At 37.8% G+C, this 12431-nt stretch overlaps 2 protein-coding genes across 5 annotated transcripts in view; both read right to left on the bottom strand.

The window, feature by feature from the left end:
• Positions 1-733: 733 nt before the first annotated feature.
• drc9 (dynein regulatory complex subunit 9) lies at positions 734-5764 on the bottom strand. The gene is made up of 10 exons (XM_077527384.1): positions 5628-5764; positions 5067-5195; positions 4539-4567; positions 4318-4440; positions 3978-4062; positions 3710-3871; positions 2140-2214; positions 1642-1773; positions 1471-1560; positions 734-1095 (listed from the first exon to the last, which is right to left on the bottom strand). Exons 1-10 carry the CDS (start codon positions 5631-5633, stop codon positions 976-978), a joined length of 951 nt encoding a protein of 316 aa, XP_077383510.1. The 5' UTR covers positions 5634-5764; the 3' UTR covers positions 734-975.
• Positions 5765-6057: 293 nt separating this feature from the next.
• The window catches only part of spire1b (spire-type actin nucleation factor 1b), a 43111-nt gene continuing 36737 nt past the window's right edge, over positions 6058-12431 (bottom strand). For all 4 annotated transcript variants that reach the window (XM_077525909.1, XM_077525907.1, XM_077525905.1 and 1 more), the window contains 8 exons: positions 12243-12406; positions 12036-12129; positions 11776-11918; positions 10373-10510; positions 10135-10205; positions 10019-10046; positions 9510-9796; positions 6058-7775 (listed from right to left, as the gene is read on the bottom strand). In XM_077525909.1, coding sequence (XP_077382035.1) covers positions 7520-7775; positions 9510-9796; positions 10019-10046; positions 10135-10205; positions 10373-10510; positions 11776-11918; positions 12036-12129; positions 12243-12406 — 1181 coding nt within the window. In that variant the 3' untranslated portion in view covers positions 6058-7519. The remainder of the gene's footprint in view (positions 7776-9509; positions 9797-10018; positions 10047-10134; positions 10206-10372; positions 10511-11775; positions 11919-12035; positions 12130-12242; positions 12407-12431) is intronic.

Here is a 12431-nt window from a genome sequence, read left to right as displayed (position 1 = left end):
CATACCCATACCATACACCCGTGTTTTCCCTGATTTAACTACCATTTGGGGACCGACTTGAAAATGTGGGGACATTTTGGTGGTCCCTACAAGTTCAGACCTCTTTTTGAGGGCCAAGACTTGGTTTTAGAGTTTTATGTTTGAATTGGTTTATTCTGGTTTGACAGCAAGGACAACATGGAAATCTAATCTGTTTCCACCATCAGAACAGAAACTGCATTTGAACAGGCTACAGCGACAGATCTTATCTCAGTTATACATCAAAATTGGAGCAAACAACAACACGCAATCAGAAAGTGTAGTAACTCAGCCACCTGTTGGCTGTACTGTTAAAGGGGGCATATGTACAAATAACAAAGGAAATATTTTTTTTGCTATTTAGTTTGAGAAAATCTGGGTTGTTTTTTTTATGTTGTCGCACTGTTGTCGTTAACAGTCCCGCACATCCAATCACCACTTGGCAGCTAGCTGCAGTGTTTGCAAAAATTAGTGTTCCGAAAAACGGCACATACTCGAATGGTCGTCTGTGGGGCCGGGGAATAGCTGTATTTTATGATATGACACAAGCACATTGTAGTAAAAGAGGCGAGGTGAGCAGAGGCTCGTTTGCATAAGTCAGGAAAAAAAGGGCGTAATGTGTCTTATAATTCTTAATCAACAGGGTACAGACACATTATCAATACCGCTGCAAACGGTTTTAAATGGTGAAAAATAAGCACAATAGGGCTTTTTTAAGAGAAAGACATGCTTTATTGGGTTCAACTCATGTCTCTGATTTAGTTGCCATCTGTAAACTCTTGAAGAACCGATTACAATTTGAAGCAAATGGATAAAACAGTAGTTTATTTAAAAAGCAGGCTCTGGTTCATAATTGAACAGACTAATGTAAATAGAGCACTTTTTTTTTCCACTATTGTTAAAAGTTCAGTTGTTAATGTGAAGAGGGAAATAAGTGGGAATATGAATGAATACAACTCATTTCTTCTTCTTCTTCTTTCCATCCTTCTTCTTTTTCTTCTTGCTCTTCTTTTCTTCTACTTTCCGATAAATGCCGAAGCCTTTGCGGACCATGCAGCCTCTCCACCAAGCCTGTACCTATGAGGGTCAAACATCAAGGGTCAAGGGTCAACTCAACATGTTAACATTTCCACAAAGTCTTCCACAGTGCAGTGTAACCAGTAAACAGATGTGCTTTGCGTTTGCACATTGGCAAGCAAGTAAATGAGAAACACTGCTTTACTGTGTGAAAGTAAAACCAATTAACCATGGGACTGTTTTGTATTTTAAAAACCATGGCTGGCTTGGGCTTGTTTTGTGTTGACATTTTATTGTATTTGTTGTACGCAAGAGATGGCGTGCCGCTAGGGGGTGCTATAGTTCCACCTGAAATACCAACAACACAAAGCAACCCCACGCAGACCATTTGACATTTGTGGTTGGCAAGCAAGCAAATAAATGGAAAGTTGTTACTTTGAGAGCAGATTTATTCCTAAGCTCCAGCTGGCGCAGTCTCTCCTCCTCCTCCCTTTCCTCCTTCACCACCTCCTCCATTTCGCTGTACTAAAAAAACAACAACAAATGCACACTTGTTAATTTAATATCACTTCACACTTTGCATTGTGGACGCTAGTAGTTGTTTACCTTCTTTTGCATTGTCGTCAACGTTTCCAAGTTAGCTGCTCTCCTTTGGCGCGTGTGGTTGAGATGCTGCTCCTTCTCTTGCATGTTCTTCTCAGTGCACTCCTGCCACTGTAGCAGCTGCTCTTGTAACTCCTGCTCGGTGAGAAGAACATGAGCTCAGATTGATAAAAGGGATCCATTAGAAAACTAGACATTTGAAAACAAAAAAGTTAATTTACAAGGACATATTGTATTATGTTAGATGAGGACTGTTGGAGGATTTGATTGGATCTTGAATTTGCAATTATGTTTAGCAAACAATGAGATGTTTTAAGATCATAACAGTGTGAATGATTTATTGAGTATTAGAAATTACACAACTTGAAATGACCTCTTTTGTTTGCCTTATTGGATCCTCAACCAGGAGTGTTTTTAAGAAATATTTCATAGCCCAGACTTCGGCACAAATACGTCCTTGTAGCATTATCACAATTGTTCAGTGATTATTGTCATACTAACCGCATTGTGTTTTTTCAGAAAGATCTTGGATTCGTCATGAACTCTCTCCTGCAGTTTCAAATGGTCCATCAGCTCCTGAGAAAGACAGATGTTTTGAAATACGTTTAACTTGAACTCACATGTAAATACAGGGAGTCCTTAAGTTAAGGCGAACTCGAATTACGGCGTTTTGACTTTACAACGGTTACGCCCTGTCCGCCATTTTGGCTCCTCGTCCGCCATATAGGCCCGCAGTGTTTTTCCCTCGTCCGCTATTTAGCCCTTAGCTAGTGCTAGCGCTTGTGCACTTGTGGGAGTATCTTTGGCGTTATCATCCTCTTTTTTTTCCACATCATGGCCTCCAAGGAGAAAGCTTCGTTTTCTATCAATGTTGGTCCAGCCAAAAGAAAACCAATTACCATGGAAAACGAAGCTAGACATCATAAAAAGATCGCAGAATGGAGCGACACCGACGAACATTGGCTGAGACTTGGCCTTCAGTCGGACAGCAACTTATTGTTTTTATTTTAATTTTAATGTATTTTAGAATTTTTAATGCAAATTATTTTTGATGTAAATATTGACTTTAAGGGGGAAATTCAATTTTTAAGTCGAAATTCGGGTTACATCGCAACTCGAGGACTCCCTGTATCTTCTTACCTTATAAATGTGCAAAATGAAATTGATGATCAGGTTAGAATAATCAGAGGTGTCAAAACTGCATTCCTCGTGGGCCGCAGCTCTGCAGGTTTTCGAGGTATCTCTACTCCAATGCACCTGATTCAATGATCAGGATAATTATCAGGCTCCTGCAGAGCGTGCTGATGAGCTTAAATATGAGTCAGCTGTGTTGAAAGTGGGAAACCTCGAAAACCTGCAGGACTGCGGCCCACGAGGAATGCAGTTTGACACCTCTGGTAGATGCTTGTTTCCTTTGGACTATTTGGACAACAATCCAGTATTCCCATTTGATTTGTGATATTTATTATATTTATAAGAATATTTAATGGACTGTATTTTGCGCACCGTCAAGAGTTTGATCCATCCATCCATCCCTTGTGCCTTATCCTCACTAGGGTCGCAGATCTCAGCTAACTTTTTGCAAGACGTGGGGTGGGGTACATCCTGAACTCACATTCACACCGATGGCATGTTGGAATGTTGAAGGAATCAGAGTACTTTCCTATTGAAAGATTTCAGTTCCTATCTTTTACAATAAAGCTTATTTCTTTTTATTTGAAAGAACAATCATATTCTCTTAATTTGTTCTTCAAGTTAGAATCTGTTGAGAATTGGTTTGGTAAGTTTTAGAATTAAAGCAGTTTTGGTGGAGAAAAATTAAATAGATGTTAAATTCATATAATGTTATTGGTTCAATTTGTGTGAGGTTTCTCTAGGTACCCCTCTCACATTGTAAAAAATACATTTCTTAGGTTAACTGAAGACTCAAAATTGTTATTTGTGCATATGTGACCTATGATTGGCTGGCCTAACATCAGATAGGTAGACTTAGGGTTCAGCTGCGACCCTCGTGAGGACGGATGAATGGTACGAGGCTCTTCTTGGAATAATAATTCACTGCTGCACTCACCTCAATTCTGACTTGAAGTCGCTTCTCAGCTTCAGTCATCTCATTTTGGGTTTTCTGAAGCTTCTGAGCAGTGCTTCTATCCTCAAGCTCCTTTCTTGCAGCATTCGATGCAATAAGTCGGTGCAGCCGATCATTGAGCTCGTCGTGCATTGTTTGCAGTTCCTGATGGGCGAGGACGTGTTGACATTCGTAATAAATTAATTCGGAAAATCAAGTTAAATGCTCGAAAAACGTGAACCAATCTCGTTATTTTCATTGCCCGTGTCACCTTCAGTTCATCAACTTTCTCTTGGAGCGTCTCCTGCTGCTTTGGAAGTTTACGTCTCCTCCTCTCCATCTCCCTCTTTGCCTCTCTGGGATTAACGTAATCAAATTACAATTATGACATATACAACACATTATCTTACGTGATGAAAATTGTAAAATACACTTTTTGGACTTTATGTGCCCTGTTACTGCCCAGCAACCAAGGGTGTCAGGAAAACTGTTACCAGGGTAACAACAACAACAAATGGGTTGATGGAATCTACTTTGATATTATGTTGGATTTTTTTTTCCATATGGTTATTTAGGATGTGTCATTTTGACTTGATAGTATGTTGACGAACTTTTTGTTGCTCTCAGCATTCTTCTCCTTGTCCTGTCCATCCACGACCTGCAGCAGGCCGGTGATGCTCTGTTTTTCTTCTAGCTCAGCCCGCAACTTGGTCACCTGCTGTGAGATATAGTGACTGGACAGATGGAACAAAGACAGCAGGGTTCACAAGATGACTCCAGGTAAAATCCTACTCGATTTACTGAATTGGCCATAGTTTTTGTCAGTACTCACCAATCGCGTTTCACCTTTTTCACTCTTGCCTAAGCGCACACGCACCAAAAAAAATAATAATAAAAATATAATATCAACAACATATATCATCACAACTCATTCACTGCCAGTCATTATAGAAAATTTTTACATTTCCAATACTCACGTGATATTACATTCAATAATTATATATAAACCGAATCTACCAAATAACAGAATAGACTCCCTACTTTTTGTCCCGTCCCGTTCTTTTATAATTGACAGCAGAAAAATGTAGGTTTGCCAAAATACAGCCATTTCTCCCATGGACTCTGAAACTGTGTTTATTTCCTATAAAATGGGGCAATGATGTCATCTACCGGTGGTTGGGCATCAGTAAAGTTGTTTCCAAGTTTGATATTTACAGTGGAGCATGCTCAGATTCGCCCCCATTTAGCACCGCTCTAAAAAATACAATTGACAAGTATACTTGTCAAAGGCAGTGAATGAGTTAAATATGTGTGTACTACTTTTACAGCTGGCTGTGTGTGGACTGTCCAGTAGACTCACCTGTGACTTGTCAGTGCTGCACATCTTGTGAATCTGAAAGGTCAGAGCATGTTCCAGAATGTCCAGCTGGTCTGAACACTCCTCCAGTACAGCAGCAAGCCTGAGACTCTGTACTCGGGACAGAAACATCTGCAGACAGATCAGGTTAAATGTGCTACATTTCCAAATTGAGACACTGTAAGACTGATATAAACATTATTGTTAATAATAATAATAATAATAATAATAATAATAATAATAATAATAATATTATTATTATTATTATTATTATTATTATTATTATTATTATAGGAACCATTACATTTGCACATCACTGTATGTAATTGAATGTAAAAAAAAACAAAAACGAATACAAATATTTTCCATTTGTCAATACGCAGTTAAACATTAAACGTACACAATTTCGATAGACTGTTGTGCATCGGCAAGTAAAGAAAAAGGACTCATCGACGTGCAATGTGAGAGACATCGTCAATTACAAACATGGTAGGCTACTCAAATCATAATATGTAAAGTGAACTTGTATAACATAAAAAGGGAGAGAGAAAAACAGACACTTACCTCCATGACATGATCGTGTCGTGTCACAAACTCTCCGCAAACAAACGCAGTGACTACAGGTGAGAGCTTATAAACTGCCAAGCTAATGTAGCTGACACGTGAGAGAGGTACTGTTGATAAGTTGCTACGGTAACGAAATGTCACGTGACGCAACTGCCCAATCAAATTGACATTCAAATGCATTAAAGGTAAGAAAGGAAGGACGCCATGCAGACAGTTGTGTGTATTCGCTGCAGTCTTTGCCCGACAAACGCCAATGGGTTCTTTCTGGATCTGTATGCATCATTTACTATTTTCCAAAAACGGTCCAGACCCTAAGCAAGGGGCAAATACAGTAGCTACGCAATAAAATTACCTACAAATTTCAATTGTACTTCATGTCTAGTACACAGAGGTATTTTTGAAATAGTATTGAAGACAAAACAAAATGTAAGTATTGCATTCATTTATTTTTGATCACTTGTAGACAGCAGTCTGTTCAGGGAGCTTGATGTTAATACACTGACGGTATAACTGACAACATGCATGATGCTGTCAAACTGTGATGTCTCCTGTGCACTTCCACAAGTGAGCCACAGCAAATGATCAGACAAAAAAAAAAAAAAAAAAACCTTACACACCATAGTTGTAGAACGACTGTCAGTATATTAGAATGATCATATAAGACATCTTTTATGGTAAGGCAGAAAATCCAAAAATAGAACCATTATTGAAGGCATTACATCAAGACTTATTGTACTGCACTTGTTAAATTACAGTATAGCCTATTGTCTCCAATGCTTAACTGTAACTAAACATCTGTACAAATACAGGAATAACACGGCATTTAATATAAATTACAAGTTACAAATGAAAAAAAGTGAACATAATGTAGATTATGTATTGCTAGTGCTCAGTAAGAGCAGCAAGTTAACACATTTATAACTGTCAAATATAAAACTTGAGAGAAAGCAGCTATTTGAAATAAATGATTGAAAGGCAAGTATGAAAAGGTGTATTGTTATCATGTGTCTGTATGTGCACAAAAATGCATATTTTAAAATGTGCACAGAATAATTACTCAATCTGCTTGCATTGTAGCAACAACATACTTGTATTTGTGCTTTTCAGACTAATTTAATTAAAAAACAGATGGCGTTTTGAATGTTGAATGCACAACGAAGTCAAGTTCAGATAAAGACACTTGTGGATGTTGTTTTATCCGACCACACAGTTCTTATGATTTGTTTTTCAAGGATGTTCTTTGATGCTTTTAAATTTAGGAACACAAATAAATAACCATGAAGTCATATACATTAAGGTTTTGAAGAGTTTGATCGTATATTGTTGGAGACAGAATATAGGTCAAATGGAGAACAACATACAGGGTATGTCATCTGATGGCACAACAAGTGAACAAAAATACATTTTCGATAACAAATGAATGTAACAAGCAATTCTGAAGAGTGAATCAGCTCAATATTCTTTAAGCGATATTTGGCAAAAAATCATCCATCTAAAAGTTTAGATGACTGTACAGAAACGTTAGTACAAAAGTAAAATGAAACTCATACAAAAAGTAATATTTCATTATGCTAGAATCACTCTCACTTTAACCGATGACTCTTGTGCAGGCCCCATGTTTCTCACAACTCTCTTCTTCTTGTGCTTATTCAAGACTGAGATGGCGCAGATCACCCTACCGTGCCATCAAAGACAAGTTTTCCACTTTGATAAGCATCACTGCGATTATTGACCTTTTTCCTCACTGAGCGGAAATTAAAGGGTCATCCATAATATGATCAAAATTGCAGCTGTACACGATGAGGTGGAAGGACACAGCAAGAAAATCGCCATCCGCCACGGTTTTTATTATTTATGACTGCATCTGGACACAGCCACATGGAGGCAAACTAGATCTCACTGATGGTCCTCTCAGAGGGTCGATACTCCTCCCTTGCTTTCGACGAGGACATGTACAACGACTGCGTCTTGCGTTTTAAGCGAGCTCGTTTGGTAGCCAGTGACAGGCTGTGCTTGCTGGAGGCGATGATGTCAGTGATGAACTTCTTGCAGTCAACACACACCTCCATGGTGGCCCAGTCTTCAGTCAGCTCTGAGGGAAGCTCAAGTTCTTCGTGTGACTTTAAGGAGCCGTGCTTGGACAGCCTGAACAGCAACAGAAACAACTGTCAGATTCAAGTGGGATGAATCATAGCATATTGTGGTGTACTAGTGTCACAGGAACGTTTGAGTGGCAACATGTGACGTAATGCGTATGTGGGGCGTGCACAGCGTCAGTGTTGCGCGCTGATTGAGACCTGACACATGGAAGTGTTTGCATGTTTAGCCAGCTAATGAGCATTTTATTTAACTGTTAAGCAATCATTCAAAAAAGCCCGCCGAGGCAGTATAGAAAACGCCTTTGTCATTACTTTGCTGTTGGCATCTGAGTGGGAGTTTGCAAACTTGGATTTTTAGACCAGGGAAACAAAGCTTCACAGGGGTTAGCATAGCGCTAGTGAGCTAGTTGCTACGACAGACACAACATGGCTAAATTTAAAACTACCAAAGACAAACCATCCTGAGTTCTGCTGTTGGCTGGTGTACACTGAAAGATCTTGAAGGTCATTTTATGAAAAATGAAAACCTTTCCATAGGTTGACGTGACGCTTTAGCATGTCGGCCGAATATGTACACTCCACTTTGTTTTCAAAAAAGTGAATGAGGCTTGGTAAAGTACTTGGAACAACATATGGTGTAGATCAGGGGTGTCCAAACGTTTTCATTTGAGGGCCACATACAGAACATCAGAAGGACCACGTAATGTTATGAAGAGAAATTGTGTTTAGTCCTAAAAATTGTGAAAATAATTTATTTGTGCTTTTGCCTATTTAGAAAAATTCTACAGTATATAAACCAATTTATTTGTAATATGGCAGTAGGGTTATTAGTTTTGTAATTTTTCATTTTAGTTAGTTTTTATTAGTTTTCAGGGTGGTTCTGTTTAGTTCTTTAAAAAATGCTTAGTTTTAGTTCAGTATTAGTATTAGTTTTGTTTTGTTTTTTAAATGTGTATTACTTGTGCGCAATATTTAAAAAACACCATGGGAGCAACATCATCTGAAGGTGCTTTTTTATTGGCTGCTGCTAGATGACGTCAATTCTGTGTGACATACTTTCAAACATCATTATTCCGGTTTATATCAAAATAAATCGACTACAAATCACATTTAATATCATCCCCAAAGGCTCATGCATTAAATTAATTACCAAAGACTAAAATGAAGGACATTTTGGCTGTAATTATAGTTAGTTTTAGTTCGTTTTGTAAACCTAAAATGTCTTTTTTTTTTTAAAAAGCATTTTCGTTTTTATTTGATTTCGGTAACAATATTGTTTTTTTAATTTTATTTTTAGTTTTGTCATTAGTTTTAGTTAACTAAAATAACCTTTAATGGCACCTGTTTTTCGATACACTCCCTTCTTACTTTGACCATCTCCAAATATTTTTGTTTTGTTTCTTTTATTTGAACTGAGTCAAATGCCATTTTTAGCATATGTCGCGGGCCACTGAAAAATGGATGGCGGGCTGCAAATGGCCGTAGTTTGGACACCTCTGGTGTAGATAAACCACTATCTACTCCATTTACAATTACCATTCTGATCAAATTGAGTTGTATAGTATGGTTACACACCTTTCTAGCATTAAAAAAAAATCCCTTAAATTTTAGGGGAGCTTGAGTGGAGCACCTCCAAAAAATATAGGCTAGAAACCTCTATTATAAAATGTTTGTTTCCCTATTTAAACTGAGTTTTTCCGTCAGGCCTCCATGCCAACTATCACTTCAAATCTAATCAGAAAAGAGGATAAACATTTTCCATCCAGTTCAAATGTCTTACTTGGACATTGTCTTGTGGATGCTTGGCCGTCGATGGCCACTGGAGGACTTGGCCGACTTGACTCCCCCAGAAGCCTTTCCAACTTTTCTGGCTTCTGATTTTTCGGATTCTGATTTGGATGCGGTAGCCGCCGATGGTCCATCCACAGCTGAAGTCTGCGGGCATGCAGCCACGGCGAGTCCTTGTCCTACAGAAGCCATGCCACTTATCCTCTCCCTGGGTAGAGTGTTAGTTGAGCCGATGGAGTAGATGGGAAGACTGGAATAGGGTTTGGATGGCAATCGCATCTGTCAGAAAACAATCACAAGGAAAGTTGTAAAACTTTTAAATGAGCTTATGAGCTTATTTCAAAATACAAAACATAGGAAAATGAAAACAAAGGAATTCAACATGCATTTGATAAACAATTAAAGCTTAATTCTGTCATTATAAATTTCAAATTCACACAAGTACCTGCTTTATTAATTTAATAAATAGGCTGAAAATAAGAATAATCTGTTACACTTCACCTTTTTGCAACACTGTGAACAAACAGGCCTGTAAAGAAAAACAAAAGCAATGAATGAAAGCATGATATTCTTCATTTTTGTTTTTATATGAAACTATTGTGTGGGTGATGTTTTACTTTTTGCAAAACTGGCAGACGTACGACCAGGTGAAAAAGGAAAATCTTTTGGTCCGACAACAGAAGCAAAGCTGCAACAAAAAACATGAAAACATGATTTTTTTTTTCCTTAACAAAACTTAATGTACTTGCTAACAATAAAAGCACATCCTTCATTCAGTCTCTTGCAGTCTGCTCCACTGTGTACACTCATGTATAGTGTTAAAAGCATGTGAGAAAATAACATGTCAAAGCTTACCTTTCCCTTCTTCATTGCGGTGTAGATTTCTTTATACTGCTGAAATTTCTCCAGTTCTGCTTTGACCAACACCTGCCTGATGTGCATCACCTCCTCCACTGTCAGAGACAGACACTCTACGGGGAAACAAAACTCCTCCTGCACACACAAACACAACAGTCAAGTCACTGGCAGCATTTAGTGCTATCAACTTGTATTCATCATCATCTGTGTAAAAATGTCCAAATATCGGAATTTGCTACTTTTTTGCTTGACATTCGTGTGACATTTTGCTTGGTAGTGTGCTGTCAGATTTTTCTTGATGTTTGATTTCAGTTCAGTAATTTACTGCATTTTTTTTTAATAGATCGGCATGTGAAAACTTTGTTGCAGTCCTGTAGAACTTCACTGCATCAAACAAAGATTTCAGAATGATGCAATACAGGTCTTCACTGCTGTAAAGTACAACCACTTCAACAAACAGAAGAGGAATATGGCAATTTAACACAAATATACATACTGTACAGTATATGCAGTATGGTGGAGGCAGATGAAGTAAGTGTATTGAACATCAAAGGTGTTATGAGAGCAACAGTTTCACTCTGCAATGGATTATTCTACTACTTAGTATTGGAAAATGTCATCGGAATTAGGGGTGGGAACCTGTGGGTACCTCACGATACGATATGCGATACAAGGCTCAGGATAATGATTATCTCACGATATGACGATACCACGATATATTGGTTAGGTCATAAATCCATGATAATCTATAATAATAATGATAATAAATAAAATAAATAAATAAATAAATAACGACAATCTACGATAAAACTAATCATAAAAAATACAAATAATAATACATAAAATAATAATAATTAATAAAATACAAAATAAATAATCAATAAATAAATAATAAAAATAAATAATCAATAAATAGATAATAAAAAATTTAAAAACAATTCATAGTATAATAATAATAATAATAATAATAATAATAATAATAATAATAATAAATATAAATATATAAATATAATATATAATATAATATATAAATATGAACATATATAAAGAAAAAAATAATAAAACGAAGCTCATGAGTCTTCTTTGCCTGAAGACCTCTGTCCATTTCCCCGCCACCCTTATGAGTCCCCCTAGTGGCCCGCCAAATAATTGCTCGGTAAGTCATGAACAATAGAGCTGTTATAGTGGCTGAATATTAACTACAAATATTGCAATACTTGCATAGCGTATCGATAATCTTATCGGGAGACAAAGTAGCACGATTTATCTCGATATCGATATATCATCAAACTCCTAATCGGAATCCAAACAAATTTGGTTGACCAACATCCTGGAACATATTGCGTTCAACCTCAGAGGATCCAAAGTTTTCAGGTGTTGAACGGTAACAGTAGATTCACCAGAGACTTGGAATTCTGTTTGGAGGGCGGCTGAAACGGTCGGACATTGGTCGGAGTTTCCTTCTCAATCGAGTGTCTCCTCTGGGGGGTCTGGCGCCTCTCTGGCTGTGGTGTAGATGAGATGGGCAGGAACTGCGGTGGAGCTGGCGTTGGCAAGATAATCACACATGAATAACATTTGAAAAAGACTTTCCATTTGGTGAGGTAAAGACATGACACAGGATTATGATTTATGAGGTGAATATGAATTCACAACTCACTCTTCTTTCCCAGTGCTGACTCTGGAGACGTGTCATCCATTAAAGATGTTGTAACACTTGAAGTACTTGCTGATATGTGGCCTAAAAAGTCATCCTGAATAAATGGACGGAATACACAAAAACACATATTCAAACAATTTGCTCTGCCACCAGACATTATTACACCAAATTACACCAAAAAAAAAAAAAAAAAAGTCTCTCACTGACATCAGAGTCAGAGGTGTCGAGTTCAGCAAGGCTGGGAGCCTTCAGTAGCTTCTTCCTCTGCGGTACAGAATGAGATCCGGAGGCTTCTGCTTTGGGAGATGCCGGTTCAAGGGTCAAAGACAGACTGCTGGACGTCCTCCTGCCCATGTACGGACTAAATTCATCTGCATAGAGTCACACACAAACGAT

This window comes from Festucalex cinctus, chromosome 7 (genome assembly GCF_051991245.1).
Source record: "Festucalex cinctus isolate MCC-2025b chromosome 7, RoL_Fcin_1.0, whole genome shotgun sequence".
Classification (NCBI taxonomy): Eukaryota; Metazoa; Chordata; class Actinopteri; order Syngnathiformes; family Syngnathidae; genus Festucalex; species Festucalex cinctus.
Note: the sequence above shows the minus strand (reverse complement) of the source record. Positions and strands in the feature narration are given on the sequence as shown.

Coding starts and splice junctions, on each gene's coding strand:
- drc9 (XM_077527384.1), bottom strand. Junction 3,872..3,977: donor AGAAAGTTGATGAACTGAAG/GTGACACGGGCA, acceptor CTCGCCCATCAG/GAACTGCAAACAATGCACGA. Junction 2,215..3,709: donor GACTTCAAGTCAGAATTGAG/GTGAGTGCAGCA, acceptor TGTCTTTCTCAG/GAGCTGATGGACCATTTGAA.